This window comes from Vanacampus margaritifer, chromosome 9 (genome assembly GCF_051991255.1).
Source record: "Vanacampus margaritifer isolate UIUO_Vmar chromosome 9, RoL_Vmar_1.0, whole genome shotgun sequence".
NCBI lineage: Eukaryota > Metazoa > Chordata > Actinopteri > Syngnathiformes > Syngnathidae > Vanacampus > Vanacampus margaritifer.
In genome coordinates this window covers 12,901,458-12,918,760 of record NC_135440.1, presented here as the reverse complement: position 1 = coordinate 12,918,760, position 17,303 = coordinate 12,901,458, and the positions used below count along the sequence as shown (strand labels likewise).

Genomic DNA, 17,303 nt, shown 5'->3' with positions numbered 1-17,303 from the left:
TTGTAGTTATTCCCGAGGAAAAATAACAAGGGTTATTGAGCAATTGCAGTCCATTGTGGTAAACGGGTTAAACATCAACCTGTAACAACCAGTTGTTATTGTTTACCATTTTTTGTTCATAAAATTCACATTTGGTTGAAAATAGACACAGTGGTTTAATGGTTTTAATAAGAATAAATGTAAATGAAACTACCAATTCAAGCATATATTAACAAAGTTGAATATTTCACTGTAATGTTATGCCCTTATGAAATCACTCGCTAAAATGAAAACATATTTGGTGTTTCCATACATCCTGACGTTATTCAGCTGTTAGACATAGCTAAATACATTTGAACCATTTTTAGTAGAAGGTATACCATTATAGTCATCCAGTACTACATTCCGACCGTGTAACGTTTTCTTTTTTCACAAATCTAAACTATTGAATACATTCATTGAACTAATTTGATGACGTTTGTAATTATTTCTCCTTTGCCTTACTGTTTTTTATGTCAATCCCATTATTTATTTTCAACCTCACTTGGTTTCACTTATCTCTCTTTGATGTGGAATCTTGAGATTGAGAATCGGTCTTCCATCTTCAGCTCCATTTCTTAGATATTGCTACTTCTATCACTGCTTCTTTGGCCTAACTATCAGACTACACAAATCGTCCCTTCACTTGTTTTCTTTCTCTTACTGATCACTTACCACTGTCCTTTTTATCATCGGAGTCTTTGGTATCATTTCCCTCATTTTGCCCTTCTTTCATACCGCTATTGATGTTGTTTAAATGCCTACTTATTTGGTCCCCAGAAGATGTAACAGACGTATTCTCATTTGGAGTCTTATCCTTACTCTCATATGGAGTTTCATCTTTACTCTCATCTGAAGTCTCGTCCTTGCTCTCATCTGAAGTTTCATCATTACTCTCATCTGCAACCTCAACATTACTCTCATTGGCAGTCTCATCCTTATTCTCATCTACAACTTCAGCCTTACTCTCATCTGAAGCCTCATAATTACTCTCATCTGAAACCTCAACCTTACTTTCATTGGCAGTCTCATCCTTATTCTCATCTACAACTTCAGCCTTACTCTCATCTGGAGTCTCGTCCTTATTCTCATCAACAACTTCAGCTTTACTCTCATCTGCAACTTCAACATTAATCTCATTGGCAGCCTCATCCTTATTCTCATCTACAACTTCCGCCTTACTCTCATCTGGAACTTCAACATTAATCTCATTGGCAGCCTCATCCTTATTCTCATCTACAACTTCCGCCTTACTCTCATCTGGAACTTCATCCTTTCTCTCATTTGGAGCCTCATCTCCAACATTATCCTTACTTTCATTTGTGCCCTCGTTATTTTTCTCACCTGTGACCTTATCCCTACTGTGATTGGCATCCTTGTGCTTACTCTCATCTCCGACCTCATCCTTACTCCTATTGGAACCCTCATCCCTACAGTCAATGGCAACCTCATCCTTACTCTCATCTGAAATTTCATCCTTGTTCTCATATGAAACATCCTGACTGACATTTGCTGCTACGCCACTCACATCTTCATTCTTGTCCTTACTCTCATCTACAACTTTCTCCTTACTGTGGCCTGTGGCACTCCCACTCTCATCTGAAGATCCCTTACGTTCATGCACTGCCTCGTCCTTCACCTCTTTTACCTCTTCTGGCAGCTCTTCATATACTACAGTTGCTTCTCCCTCATGTTCATTCTTTGCTGATTCATTTTCCTCTTCTGCGCCTCCTTTTGTTAGACTGTTTGTCTCCTTATTTGCCTTTTCTTGGATAACTGAAGTGTCTTTTTGAGAGCTTATTTCAGTAGAGGCCTCCTGCTTTTTTTCATCCTTTTTGCCAATTTCCTCTAATGATTTGGTGTCATCTGATGTAAGGTCCTGCAACACAACAGGAAATGGTTTGTTTTAGCTTAATGTATTGCTTACTATTAAATACAGTACTGTATTACACAGCCACTCAAGTCAACAGTGTACTGCGACAAAATAGTTATTTGAGTTCCACAATGACAAAAGCAAGACTAACTCACTCACTGATCAGTATAAATCTGTGAGGTGACACTCATTACAGTTAATTAAAAAAAACTCAGCCCTTCTTTAAAGCATACACATCATCTGACGGCTGTTCAGCACCACGGTTGTACCTAAGAAAACATTAGACAAACATCTGTAATAGAGTCAATACTATAGTCAAAACTCTACCTCTTCACTTGACTGGTCTGTGGATTTAACATCAGCATTCCCATCATTAGTTTTTGAATCCAAATCATCTGGGGAGAAAGATGTAAAAGGAAAAACTTCAGCTGTGTGATGTATTTCAAAATATATATTACCCACATTCTTCAGTCCATTGGAAGTGTCCATCAACTCTGAACATCATCTATTTTCAAGTTAAATTAAACATTTTAAATATTTATCAGACACTGTGATTGACTTGTTAAAAACAGGTTTGCAGAAACACAGCACAAGAGGGACATCTGGTGGTCTCAAATAACACAACGCCCTCCTACCCCTGCTTGGTTTCATGCAAGTAAACAACCTGTCCAGACAATGGATCTGTTCAAGAGAGAGCTGTCAACATTAAAGGCTCGTAGGGGAGCTGAAGGTCGAAGGCAAATAAAAACATGAAATGCCATTTGATTATTGTCATCATTGTCTTCACTAATGCTTAAGTCAGGCATATGTTACAATGACATTAAAGATTCTATCTATTAAATAGTAATGTTATAACATTTCCTTTAAGGCGATAGCTTACCTAACATCCCACAATGAATGAAGAAATCATACTGCAACACAATGCTTTTCATTTAAAGCAATCATTATTACAATGAAGGTTTGTTGGAGTGCAAAATTAATACAAAATATTCAGCTTTCGTGTGCCTGAAAGTAATAAACCTAAACTATCATAAGAAGAATTCAACTTAATCCTTTTACAAATACCGTAATTTGGAAACATTGTATATGAATGGGAAATTTACAACCCGAAATAAACAGCAAAAGACGGGGAAGAGTCAATCATGTCATGTCTTTCTTCATTTAGCAATGGAAGCACAAACGAGATTGGAAGAGTTTTGAATGTAAAACTGATTGGAGTTTTGCTACGGTGGAAGATGAAACATTATGGGAATCAGAAGGCACCTTCAATGATATTTTATGGAAATAACTTGCATTCATCTAGAGTTGGAGCAAAATGACTGATTGGCCAATGAAGCTGTGGATGAGCGGGTATCAGGTACGAAGTTCAGGTCATTAAAAACAGGACAATTAATAACAGCGATATACTATTGCTAGCAATTAGTTGTGTCCATGTGTCATTTTCTTTCATTATCATGCAAACGCATATTACCTCACACACGTTATGTGGATGACAGTTTAAGGAGAAATAAATGAAGTCATTTCCCCGTACAGATTATGTCTGACTTTATGTTTTCCACTGTCCATAATGCTTTTACTAGCAGTGATGTAACTGTATTGGGGTGAGAAGGAAAAAAAAACAATTCTACATTTATCACTTAAGCCTCATAGTTAACACACCAACGTCTTGCTGTAGCACTTAATGAACATTAAATCACTCCACACGGCACAAAGTATATTTCTTATTTACGCCCAGTTGGATTCCTCCAGCAAGCACATAGCTGAGTTATGATGGCGTGTAAAACATGAGCACAAGCTCCAAATGCCATTTAAGAAATATTGCCGCTCAGCAAGTGAGGCTCCATTCACTGACCATAGTCCTGTTAAAACCAGTATAGCCGAAATTCACGAGAGACTCTTTGCTTGTTTATGGCAATTTGACACCTGATGAGAAAAAAACAACAAAAACAAAAACGTCCCCTAGATAATTATTCTGATGGATTTGCTGAGCCATCAGTTACAGTCTCTTAAAAACACACCGAAGGACTGTTGAATTTTAGTATATGAGTAGTACTTCATAGGATTGCAATATATAACATAATGAGCACATTCTCTTAGTTAGGCTGTTTTAAAGTTTCATCATTCTTCCTGTCATTAGCTACATGATCTTACATTTCTAGTATTGTATTATTCAGCAATATGATAAGCCCCATAAACAGAAAACAAGATGAAATGAAAGATGGAAAAAAAATCACATTCATCAAAGGTTAATTAAACAATATGTCAATGACAAATTCCTCTATCAAGTATGATGTTAAAAATTGTGACTTGTGAACAACCCTTCTCATCACGGTAATGTTACGAATAAAGTTGTAAACACAAGAAATCCTTTTGACTTTTCACAGTCCACTTGTGTTGTGTTCAGCTTTGGTAGCGCTGCACTTGACTGAATTTGCAGCTTTCTAAAAGTCGAGTGAACTTTTATTTCTATTAATACTTCTCTGTCAGTGTCAATTCAACCTGAGATTAGTATTTTAGGCCAATCGGAGCGGGGATTCGGGAGTTACGGCCTGACGAATTTTGACATTTTTTGCAAAAGGGGCATGTTTGCCTTACTTTGAACCCTTATTTCTCTGGAACTAATGGGTCAATCATCACAAAGCAGATATTGTTCTGTTGGAAAAGGAATTCTCATTTTGAAGATTGATGCATATTAATAACCTTTTGACCCCTTGTTTTAGTTGACCTTGAAATTGACCTTGTAGATCACGTGGCATGAACAAAATTTTGCATGATTTTTTTTAATCAGAGATGTACATTATTTGTTTAGCAGCAATAAAGAATCATAGTATCCATACCCTCAGAATTTCAGACTATTCAACTTTCCATGAATATATCTTGTAAATGATTTGGAATATTAGTTGAATTTCCTTTCCAAAAATATGTTTTGTTAAGATTGACCCAGTAGTTCTTGAGATTTAAGGGTTCAAAAGAATTGCCTGTTTTTGCTGAAAATGTCCAAATTTGGCAAGCCGTACCTCCCAAACCCTTGCTCTGACTGGCGTAAATTTTTTTGATTTGGTGTTGTGCCATCACTATCAACAAGTACACCAAGTTTCATTACAAATAACATCTGATTGGTTCAACACACTGGGTGATTTGGCATAGAATGACCCTAACCCATCATTTACAAACATACAAGGTGTGTCAGAAAAAAATCCAGCACTGATGTCGCTAAAGATAGATACTTGTAGAACCCACGGGGGTCAAATTTGGCCCCTATAAATTCTGCTACTCAAATAACAAAGACCTTCTTTTTTTTTTTTACAAATTTAACTTCAAAAGTCCAGAGTGCCACTTCTGACCCCTGCATGGGGCCATCTAGTGGATGAATATTGCACTTACATGAGCCAGAGTGGTGGTGACAAGATGGCTAAAATGCAACAAATAAAACAAAAAAATTATATTGTTCAATGTAACTGTGTATTTGATTGATTACTTTCTTAAATTCTAAATAGTTTACTGACAGTTTTTGTTATTCTGATTTTTCGAAATAATACCCCTAAATCCCAAAGGGTCAAATTTCGCCCTAATCCTAAATTAGGGAATACATTGAAAAAAACATTGAAAAAACATATATTTTGGTGTTCAGTGAACTTATAGCAGTCATTTAATGTATAATTCATAATTTTCCAAAGAAGAAAAGGGTTCTTGGGTTCTCCAGGGTTAAATCCAAACTATAGTTTTCTCCTTCGAAGTAGTTCTCCCATGTAACACACGTTCCTGTCTTGTCTTTGTTCACCCACTTGATCTATGGGAAGCGGGTTAGCGAGTGGAGCGGTTGCTCCAGCATGATGTTGACGGCCAGGAACTATCAGATGCTCAGGACATTGTGAGCAGGTGCAATGTCATGGTGAAGCAACCACTAGTTGGCAGGACAACTCTCGCCTCTTCTCACACACTGAACAAAGCAAATTCTGCAGCTAATATTGAAAGAGAAAGCCAAAATGTATATTTTGTGACACCAGTCCTGGAATTTTCCTGACATGCCTTGTATGAACCCTAACCATGATATAAACATTTGACTCGACATTAAAACTGTTTAAACATTCAGCGCCGCGGATACCTTGCAAATGTTACATGTCTCTGCAATCCGCGCAAAGCAGCTTGGATTTAAAATGACAGACGTGAGCAAAATGTGCGTCTGTGAAAGTGTCATACCCTACACTCTGCATGTCACAGTTAGCACCCTTATATGTCGCTGCCGAAACACTTGTTAACAGATTAATGTGGCAGATTAGCGCTACCAACCCACACTTTAATCCCCTAATCCTGCATCAAAGGGTCATAAAAAACCTTTCCCTGCTGCAGTAAAAAAAAAATGGGAAGATGAGAAGTCCCAAATAAAGGAGGCGACGGCCACACACACACACACATACAGTATGCACAAATAACACGTTGCTCCCACAATCCCAAAAAAAACCTCTATGCAACAGGAAAATCATTTAAATATTGCCATCCCTCATCCTTGAGCTTCTGAGCCTCTTTTTGACACAGCCACAGCATATTTGTCTTTGTGCACATGCCTCCTGTCTCCCAGCGCTGTTTTGCTCTGACAGGCATTATAGATACATATGCTAACATGGATAATTCCCCCTGGCAGCGTCGCCTTCGATGACACGAAAGGCTCTGGGTTGATCTGGCTAGATAACACATACACACAGATGCATTCTCTCAATGAGCGGCCTTCCCTTGCATACGTTTCACTTGCTAATAATGCCTAATAATCAACTACATTTAACCCTTAGATTTGAATTATAAGAGAAAACATTTCACACTATATAATGTGAAGCTTCCAAAAACAACAAAGATATCAAAAGATCTTTCACCAAGTCTGTCCAATACATGTTTTTAAGTTTTTGAAAATACTGCAATGTTTTGCTGTGGACGTGGCCTCAATCTCGCCTTCAAACTTTGCTAGCCGTCCTTGACTGGGAAAGGAAATAACATAAGTGGATATAATGGTGCTCCATCATGTGACATATGGTAAATTGAGTTTGCTCCTGCCGCATTAATAAGATGGAGCCGCGTGCACGCATGAAAGGGAGGCGGCAGGCTTTTCAACATGAGGTTTTGTGTGAATGAATACCCTTAAGGTTTCAATGCTGGCCCTGACTTACCTGGCTCTATTTGAAAATCCCTCTACACCTCCACTACTACCTCCGAAAGGTCTGACACAAAGAGGCTGTAATATTCACAAAGAGAAAGAGAAAAAAGATTCTGCTGAGAAGAAGACCTCGGCTTGGACGATGACTAACTGGGTCTCAAGCAGCTCACCTCCTTTAATTGCAAAGTAACCATACGTAGCTTTACTATTAATGTGCAGTTTGTTAAGTGTTATTTATTTATTGGCTAGTATTTCAGAGTGATTTATGAATCACAAAAGCAAGAACAATAAAGTATCAAAAAAAAAAAAAAAGCAAGTAATGTACTGAATGTAACAATAATGCTCATGTGTGAGGGTTATTAAAGTGTTCTGTCGCTAACTGCCAAGGATTACAGAGTGGTATAAGTGATTGATTTATGCCGAGTCAGAAAAAAAACAATTATACAGCGATCTGTTTTTTTATAGACAGTACATCTGCGGTGAGGCGCACATGCTGGCAAATGACAAATTTGGTGGCAGAAATCTTAATTTAGGTCTGTTCAAATCATGTCTAAGCGTTGGCACAGTGTAGGCAGTCGGTACAACGTGATTCTGGTGTATTTTGATTACGGCGTACACAGCAGAACAGGAGGCATAAAACTGTCTGAATTATTGCAGAAACCAATTCATTGAATGAACAAATTAGTAGTATTATTATTATCATCATTATTATTACCTAAATAATCCCAGGATTAGGATGGGGCAAAACCCATTTACCACAGATGTGGGCGTTTCCGTGTCAAGAGTGGCACGTGACTCGTGTGCCAAACTTAAAGGAAAGGAAAGGAAAGGAGACACTTTGACTGGCCATTACTGAAATAGGCTGTGGCCACTCTCGCAGCAGCACAGTTCTCGCTTTCTCAAATTGGCTTGCGCTCAATCTGGAAAATTACCAACACCTGTTCTAACCCGCCTCACGCTTCACGCCGCATAGGATTTCGGGTGTTCATGAAAGTAGTCCAAAGAGTCCAATAAAAAAAATTACAAAGTAATTAATAACTCATAAAATAATAATAATAATATGTATTGTGGGAAACCTTTGGTATATCGGGTAATGTCCCAACTGCTTTTTTTTTTTATACCAACATCCCTGCATGCACAATGACAACAGGGTGTGTTGCACTTCTTTTTTTTTCTTATTCAAAAGCTACAACAAATGACTTTACAGTAATTATTTCACAAAAAAATATTGGGAGATTAATTGCTATTATTACTGTGTGTCCTTTTTAAACCAGGTAGAAAATTGCATAACCATACAGTACTTGGTTGAAACATAACATTTTAACGACAAAAATACAGCAACCCCCACCCCATATTAAAAAACTTAATTGTTCCTCCGAATCGCTCCCATCTCTCCTTGACTGGTCTCTGAGTGCATTAATTTGCATAATAAACTGTCTTCCATGATATACAGTATATCTTAAATCAGAATATGTGGAACATTTTTCAACTTCTTTCGCTAAATAACAGCACACTATTATCATTAGCATTCTTCACTTTTACTGCACTTAATCATAGCTAAGTGTTTTGTGTTTAGGTGGTCAGAGAACACCATTGCCCTCTGTTTAAAATAGAATGAGAGAAGCTAGCTTTTGTGTTCGGATGCCCGTGAACATCCATCCATCCATCCATCCATCCATCCATCCATCCATCCATCCATTTAGCCTCACATTATTACTCATTTTAGGCCACAGAGAAATGGAGGAGCAAAGAAAGCGTTTTATACAGTAAATATTCAAAGAATTCTAAAAAGTCTATTTTTTTTTAAGTGTTAAACGTGCATTACATTTCATTTAAAAGGTAAAAAAAAATGTATGGTATTTTTTGGGGCTCATTTTGTCTCCATAATATAACATATTAAAGAAAACGTAAAAATATAAAATAAAATATAAAACACTATAATGCATCATCAAAATGATTTTTCGGCTAAATTAAGGCTATTTTGTCTGGAGGGTGAATTGAATGTTCAGCAATAGCAGTCATGTTTAGAGCAGATTTAAGAAAAAAAATCCATTAAGTTTGCAGTCCAATGAACAGTGGACATTTTCCTTGCAACCGTCTCGTCTTGCCTCGCCTATCCCTCATCATGTCCATATCTGAGGATCTCTCCTTCGAGTGAAAGGCTCTTTTGTTGATTCCAGAGCTGCAATTTGGGCCCAGCAAGGGGCACAGGCAAGTTCATTTCTGCTTTGATGACTCTAAATTGAGAGATTAACCAAACGATAGGCAATTATCCAAAGCTCTTACCATCTCCCAGCCATCCATTTTTATCCCCTCCCTCACATCTTCAACTATTCATCATATTTGATTGCACGTGTCTTTCTTTTCTCGCTCTATTTTACTTATCTTGTTTTCCCTCCTTTAACTGACTCCCTTATGTTCACCTTTCATAGACAAGACATTCTTCACTTTATTTGTTCTGCTGTCATCTTTAATTAAGTTTAATTCAACCAAACTGGTCACATTTTGGGTGGAAAAACACATCAATACTGCTTTTTTATTCATAAAATAACGGCATCAGCATCATCTGGTTGTCTCCAGATAGAATATGAAAGTTGTTTTTGAGGGAAAAGTTGAGGGAGAAAGAGAGAGGGAGACACTCCATGACCTTTGCTGCATGAGTTGTTGCGCTACCGCCACCCTTTTCCTTGTGTTCTCTGTCACTTGCATCTGTGTTCACTCTAATGAAGCAGAAAAGTCTGAAGCTTTCCACATTTTTTTTCTTATTCCCTTGGTTCCCACCAGATGACAGACAGTGAATAATGGCCACACGCACAAAAAGTGACCTCTCTGTCAGCGCCTAAGTTTCCTGGTTGCTTATTTCTTATTTATCATCTCAAATATTCCTATTTCCCTTTTGTCACCAATCTATGCACGGTATTATTAAAAAATATATATATATTTATTTATTTATTTAATTATTTGTTTGTTTGTTTATCTATTTATTTATTTTTTTACTGAAACATGGATTGTTTCAAATGAAGTAACACACTGATTTGTTCAAACATCAAAAGTCTGGTGAAAGATAAAACCAAGCAAGAATCTATGACAAACCACTAGGTGACATTAAATGACTCCTCTTGCAATGGAAGTCACTTAAGGTCAGCCAAAGCCTGTCAGTCCTCTTATCTGTCAATTTACAATGAGCGTGCTTTAACCGGAAATTGTGGGGCTGTTTACGAGATCAGAGCAAAGTGAAGGTGACGTAATGCGTTTCTTGTAAAAGTGTTTAATGTCATCATTACCTACTTCCATCATCTGCCGCAGAGCAACTGCGCCTCTTAGTGGCCATTTAAGGAGGCAGCAGGTTACATAAGATTGCGAGGGGCTGGCATTACGTCATTGTATTAAAACCATTTGAGGATCTATTCCAAATCTTTGATATCCATCTTGAGGTTCGTATAATTGTCCTTACTGGTAGCCTATTACTACTTACTAGTGCTACTATGGTGACATTATGCAATTCTACAAAGTAATACGTATTTGACACATCACCAGAGTGAGGACAAAGAGTGTACTGGTACAATGACCTTAAGACGGATATTAAAAATATTGAATAAGTTCAAACATTTTACATAGTGTTGGTGTCAAATGTTGTTGGGATTATAATAGGTCTTTTTTTTATGCTACTACTTGTGCAAGGTAAGATTACTTGATAGATAATAAACAATAGTAGACAAGCACATAAAGCAATAATCACTCATGTCCTATATGAATGAATGAATGTATTGACCATCTTACTGGCTATCTTACTGGCTAGCTTGTCGAGTTTCCTGCATTTTCTATTTTTACAAATTAAACTAATGGAAGACAAACAATATGTAATTAAATAGCATTTTCAATCTGTAAATAATAGATCATACTCAATTCAGAGATAATGAAATAGAAATAATTTAATGTTGTGTTTGAGTATTACCATCGTCACCGAGGGTTATGCTCTGTCCACTCCTCCTCAGCCTCAAAGAGAGGAGTCTGGCCTGAGAGATTTCTCTGACGATTGAGGACAGGTGCTCTCTGCTGCCACCGTTGTTGTTTAGAGGCGAGGCCTTCGACTCGCCATCTCCACTGTCAGTGCTCCGGACCAATGACTTTCTCTGGAGGGAGATTAGATTAGATCAGGATTACATTGACTGTGAGATGCAAGGTAAACACACATTCCATCATAATTGTGAGAAGAAGAATGTATGTAGTCTGTATGGAAGTGATGTTGGAAAATTCGAGTTAGTTTTGTAAGATTTTTTGGTGTGAAATTGTGTCTAAAATTCATGTTCAAATGATTCAAAATCAGCGTCATAAAAAGCAAGTGTTTCTTACATTTCCATTTTGCTTCAGGGATCTGTAGATGGGCGGCAGAGTGCCCATTTTCATCCTGGAAACACAAACATCAATTTGTGCAATATTGTTGTTATTATTATTATTATTATTATCATCAACATTATTGCTATTATTATTATTAAAAGTAGTAGTAGTAGTAGTAGTAGTATAAGTAACTTGTATCATTTAAATAGCAGCGTCTATTATTTAGCGCCATCTCATGGTGAACTGATAGAAAGCAACGATTTTGAAGCACACGCACTACGGTGCCTAAGAGAGACCACACTTTGCAACGCCACCTACCGCCAATTACTACCAATTGTTATTTGTAGTGAGTGAGCAGCCCCGGTGAGCAGGAGCGGCTAACAAGAGTGGCTAGCAAGAACTAGCAGGAGCAGCTAACAAGAGCGACTAACGAGAGAAGCTACAAAATCTAAGGCGTGGCGTGGCGTGGCGCGAGTCATGCCACCTATGTAATATAATTAGTGATTACTACACCTTAATTTATATAAAAAAAAATTATGTTGATGTGATAGAACATATATTGTTTTGCATATGTCGTTTTTAATAAATGAATTGTTAGGTCACCACTAGATGGCGCCAAATAATTCACACTGTATCAGACTGTGTGGGGGCGGTGTTTACCCATTGAGCCTCCGTGCCCCTCGAGGTTTGCTGAACAGCAGGTCAGCGTAGGAGAGCTTCTTAAATCTCTCTCTGCCCACGGCCACGTAGAGCTGACCGCACTCCAGCTGCGTGCCATCAGTCACCTGCTGGCCTTCATGAGTGTAAAGACTAGCAGAAGAAGAGAGAAAGAGTCCAATGGATACAACATCCCAGAACTGTAAGGAAGGTTTGCAAACATTTAGTCCACCATGTGTCTGTAAATAATTCGTTAACACAAAGCAAAGTCCGAAGCTGATGAGTTTGGATAATTTGCAGTTATAGCCAAATACCTTCTCACTCCGCCAAGCACTCTCAAACCCATCTTCTCTGTGATCATCTCCAGTATTCTTTCAAACTGGCTCTGCATCCTCTGGTGAATGAGGAGCCTTATGGCAGGATCCATAGTCTCCCCATTTGCCACCACACTGAGGACAAAAGTATGAGAGATGACTTTGGAGATGGGTTTACTCAAGAGTTCTGTATTAGCTGATGTTGATATTAGAACAATGTTAGTCCAATTATATTCCATCCAGTATGAATTGGTATTATACTGAAATGGCACAATTGTAAAATAAAAGCAATGTACAATGTAGTGGCACAACAAAAATGTGACATTTTATATGAGTGGTACGGGCACTCACAAAATGGGACATGGCTCCTTAATTGGCTTCAAGAACCGAGCAGACACAGAAATCCGATTTGGTGGAAGAGGTTTGGCCTGGGGAAAAAAACAAAAACATTATCCATGGTGTCAAATTGACTGCCATGATTTTTACTGTAAAGGTTTAAGATCATCTTTGAAGAAAAACTGTGTTCATTTTAAAAAGCAATATAAGAAACACAGCAGCCACCTATTCAGACAGTTAAGAGTTCTTACCACTGATTGACACAATCAGCCATGTTAAACTAGGGCAGGGGATTTGCGGTCCTTGTATAGAAGATTGGCTACATTTATGTTAACGGTTAATCAAGTCACCAAAAGTGCTCAAGGTTCTGTGCTAAGAGACATCTTGCAAATAGGGAATAAGACTAAAGCAGGTACACAAAGTGATCTGAAGCTTGCGCTGTTTTTGGACTTCCTAAATGGAGGGTGAAACTGGTTGTGTTGAACTTTCTTTCTTTTTTTTTCATTTTCCAAACCGCTTATTCCTCACAAGGGTCGCGGAGGTGCTGCAGCCTATCCCAGCTGTGTTCGAGCAGTAGGCGGGGTACATCCTGAACTGGTTGCAGGCCAATAAAGACTCTAAATAAGATTCTCACAGTCTAACTTTTTGGCTTACCTGCAGTGGAAGTGACTGCAACAGCCTTCTCTTTCTAGAGCCGATCTGTAAATAACTGCACACAAGACAAGTACAGTAGATAATTAATGTAATAATGTGAGGTAATCCATTACTGTCAAATACAATATATTTTGTTTATGTAAATATAACTGACTCACCAATAAAAGGAAAATAGAGTATGTTATGTACCTCAGTCAATTGACAGATAAATAATCTTAAATTCTGTCCAGGCTAATTAGCACACTACTCGCTGCACTTTTATCGCTCAAAAGAACGGCTCCACGCTGAAAAAAAAAACTTTTATTGGAATAACTTGATCGTGACTTTTTCCTTCTACTCTCTAATGTGGCTACAACTTAACAGTGTATCAGACCGCGTGGAACCACACTGCCCCTCAGTAGCCAAACCGGGTACAAGATGAACAGCGCTCCAAATAAAGGCACACACAGACAAAGACAAGACAGTATAAAATAATTTAAATAAAGTCTATTTTTGGACATTTAAAATCGATTCTGAATCGCATTAAATGAGAATCGCGATTCTTATGAGAATCCATTTTTTGGCATATATATATACTGTATATATATATATATATATATATATCCATCCATCCATCCATCCATTTTCTTGACCGCTTTTCCTCACTAGGGTCGCGGGGGTGCTGGAGCCTATCTCAGCTGGCTTCGGGCAGTAGGCGGGGTACACCCTGAACTGGTTGCCAGCCAATCGCAGGGCACACAGAGACAAACAACCATACTCACAATCACACCTATAGAGAATTTGGAGTGTTCAATTAACCTGCCATGCATGTCTTTGGAATGTGGGAGGAAACCGGAGTACCCGGTGAAACCCACGCAAGCACGGGGAGAACATGCAAACTCCACCCAGGAAGGCCGAAGCCCGGACTCGATCTCACGTCCTCTGCACTGGGAGGCGGACGTGCTAACCAGTCAGCCACCGTGCTGCCCTTATATATATATATATATATATATATATATATAAATATATATATATATATAAATCTGAGCTTGTTTATATAGTCATAGGTATATTAGTGATGAATAAATAGTCATTTTTAAACAAATTAAGTGAAACATGATAATTTCCACAGTAGCCCTGATGATCTCTCGTGCACACTAAGTTACCACAACATGCTGGTTGGGAATCACTATGCAAACACTTTTTACATCATGCATTGAGAAATAGGCTATTACATAGTGTGATAAATAAATAAATAATGTACATTTATTTTACAGCAAACTACCTGATGCACTGTGGCCTTCGAAAGCACAAATCTCATTAGGCTATCTATAGCAAGAGTCGTGCACGCATCTCCCCTGACCCAATTTGCCCAGCGCTGTGACTCAGCATATGGCTGCAAAAAAAAAAAAGTCACAATGAACATCCCTTTGACAAGAAATGCAAATAAATGTTAGACTGAGCATCAGACAACAATGTTAATTGAATTGCATGCTGGCTTAATTTCCATCAATTGTAAGTGTTGATGATGATCTTACGGCTCTTGGTTGGTAGGCATATATATATATATATATATATATATATATATATATATATATATATATATATATATATATATATGATTCTGACTGCTGTAGTAACTGGCAATGATAAACAACTACCTACTACAGCTCCAATATTTATCATATCTCTCATTTTGGACAATTTGGGGACATTTAAGGAACAAAAAATGACCAATGTTCCAAAATATTAACAAAAAATCAACAAAAACACATTTTCTCATTCTGATTGCTGGAGTAGATAGCAGATATGGTATGCAACTAACTACTCCGGCTCCAATATTTATCATATCTTTCATTATGGACAAGTTTGGGACATTTAAGAGACTTAAGGACCATAAATGATAATAAAAAAATAAAAAATAATCAACAAAAACAAATTTTCTCATTCTGATTGCTGTAGTAGATAGCAGTGGTATGCAACTAACTACTATAGCTCTAATATTTATCATATCTCTCATAATGGACAAGTTGGGGACATTCAAGGGACTAAAAGGGCCATAAATGACGAATAAATTATTTGATGATAGGTCACCCTTGAGAATGTAATTTGTAGACGGTCTCTAAATTAGACGGTAGGAGTGAATATCAAACATCGAACGTCAAGCCAACCTTTTCTCCCTATGTGAGCGTTAATGTAATTCCTTATGACAATCAGGGACATAAATTTGGTCACATTTCAAAATAAAATCATGCAGAAGCTCAAATGCAATCCATATGACTTACTCTAACTTTTTAAATCTCTCCCTCCCAGCAGCGACGTACTGCTCTCCGCTCTGCAGGTTATCCAGGCAGTCCACCTTGTGCCCTCCACGCGGGGTGTAGATGTTCCTCACGGCTCCAAAAGGCGCCTGGATGCCCCCCGTAACCTCCCTCAAAAACGTCTCAAAGTTACACGTTCTCCTCTGGTTAATCACAACTCGACGGGCTTCATAGTACTGGTCACCATTTCGGAACATGTAGATATTCTTCACCACCGGTTGGGACAGAAAGTTCGGCTTCTCCGAGCCCATCCTTGTGCGTCAAAGTACCTTCCTACTGTGATTTTTTTCTTGAAAAATGCGTGCTAATCGATCACAGCTCAGAAAGTCATTCCATATTTTTAGTTTTGTTTAGTACGATTAAGCCATCCATGCAAAAATAATAATAATTTAAAAAAATCGCGTCTAAACAGACGAGACAACCATATTGCTTTAATTAATGTTCACAGTGAGCTGCGCCAAAGAGCCGAAAGGACATCCACTTAAGGGTTGCCTCTCATGAGAACTCATCTGTTGGGATGTATCTATGGGAACAAACATGACATTTCCCAGTCGCAATCAACAGGTAGTCTATCAATAAGATTAGCTGGGTGGGAAAAAAAGGTCGTAATTAAGAGAACGCGGGCTCCAAAAATGCGCAGCAAACGACAGCAAATGTGCGACGTGCCGTGGAAGCAAAGCGACCCCTGCACTAAAATGCTGTAATGTTATATTTAGTTGGACCCAACGCCGCAGCGCAGAAAGTTAATTAGGCATCAAGAGACCCAGTGGAAGCATGGTTGCCAGTGACATCCGTAAAGTGGGACAAAAACATGTTTGTCCCACTTTCTTGTTTGTCTGCTATAATTGTGAAGTGTGCATATGTCCTTAAAATACTTTTTTTTTTTTTGCCAAGTGACACTTTTCATGTTGCAGTCATACAACATAAAATCAAGTGTAACCATGACTTTTTATGAACAGGCTCACGCGATCGTATGAAGGCTTCTGTAATAGTTCCCCGAGGTTTATAAAAATAAAAAAATAAAAAACATTTGACACGTATTCTAATTTTGGACACTCTCTGTCAATCAATTGGAAGTGTGACGACTTTAATGCGGCATCACTCTCAATTGATCTCTATACTACGGGCGTATAAATTATTTTGTGTCAAAATAAGCTTTTGACAAATATAACATGCAATTTTATTTTAAAACCACTTGGCGGTGCTAGAGTAAAGCACATTATAGGGAACACACTGTACATGAAATGTGATGCATTTATATATATTTCCCCCCCTTTTGTATGTGGTCTTGTGACAATGACATGAAACTAACGAACAAAATATATCAAATAATATCAATGAAAATAATAATAATAATAATAAGCAGCAGCATTGTGGTGTGCCCTTTTTCAACAAAGTTCTGTGGAAAAGGTGCACACTTAAAAACGCTGGGTCAACATTTGGACAAAATTTGGATCAATCTGCAACTTGGGTCAACTTGACCCAACTTTAGGTTGGTTTGTGTGAAAACAATCCAACTTTCTGGGTTCGTTGTTGTAAAAAAATAAATAAATAAATAATAATAATAATAGTAATGGTTATTTTGTATAAAACAACACAGAAAGTTGGGTCAAATCAAGTAGCAGGTCGGTGCAATATTTGACCAAAATTTGGTCAAAGAGTAAACT

General features: G+C 37.9%; 1 protein-coding gene across 1 annotated transcript; it reads right to left on the bottom strand.

Moving 5' to 3' along the window:
- Window positions 1-150: 150 nt before the first annotated feature.
- LOC144058225 (uncharacterized) lies at window positions 151-16,189 on the bottom strand. Its single transcript, XM_077576560.1, has 9 exons — window positions 15,601-16,189; window positions 13,337-13,391; window positions 12,698-12,774; window positions 12,347-12,481; window positions 12,036-12,185; window positions 11,391-11,445; window positions 10,993-11,170; window positions 2,219-2,286; window positions 151-1,897 (listed from the first exon to the last, which is right to left on the bottom strand). The coding sequence occupies exons 1-9, from the start codon at window positions 15,885-15,887 to the stop codon at window positions 686-688; spliced, it is 2,217 nt and encodes a 738-aa protein (XP_077432686.1). The 5' UTR covers window positions 15,888-16,189; the 3' UTR covers window positions 151-685.
- Window positions 16,190-17,303: the final 1,114 nt, after the last annotated feature.

Excerpts from the sequence above, each read along its gene's own strand:
- LOC144058225 (XM_077576560.1), bottom strand. The coding sequence starts at position 15,887 with ATGGGCTCGGAGAAGCCGAACTTTCTGTCCCAACCGGTGGTGAAGAAT. Across the intron at positions 12,482-12,697 it reads AAGGAGCCATGTCCCATTTT|TGTGGTGGCAAATGGGGAGA; the intron begins GTGAGTGCCCGT and ends TTTTGTCCTCAG. Across the intron at positions 2,287-10,992 it reads CATAACCCTCGGTGACGATG|ATGATTTGGATTCAAAAACT; the intron begins GTAATACTCAAA and ends CTTTCTCCCCAG.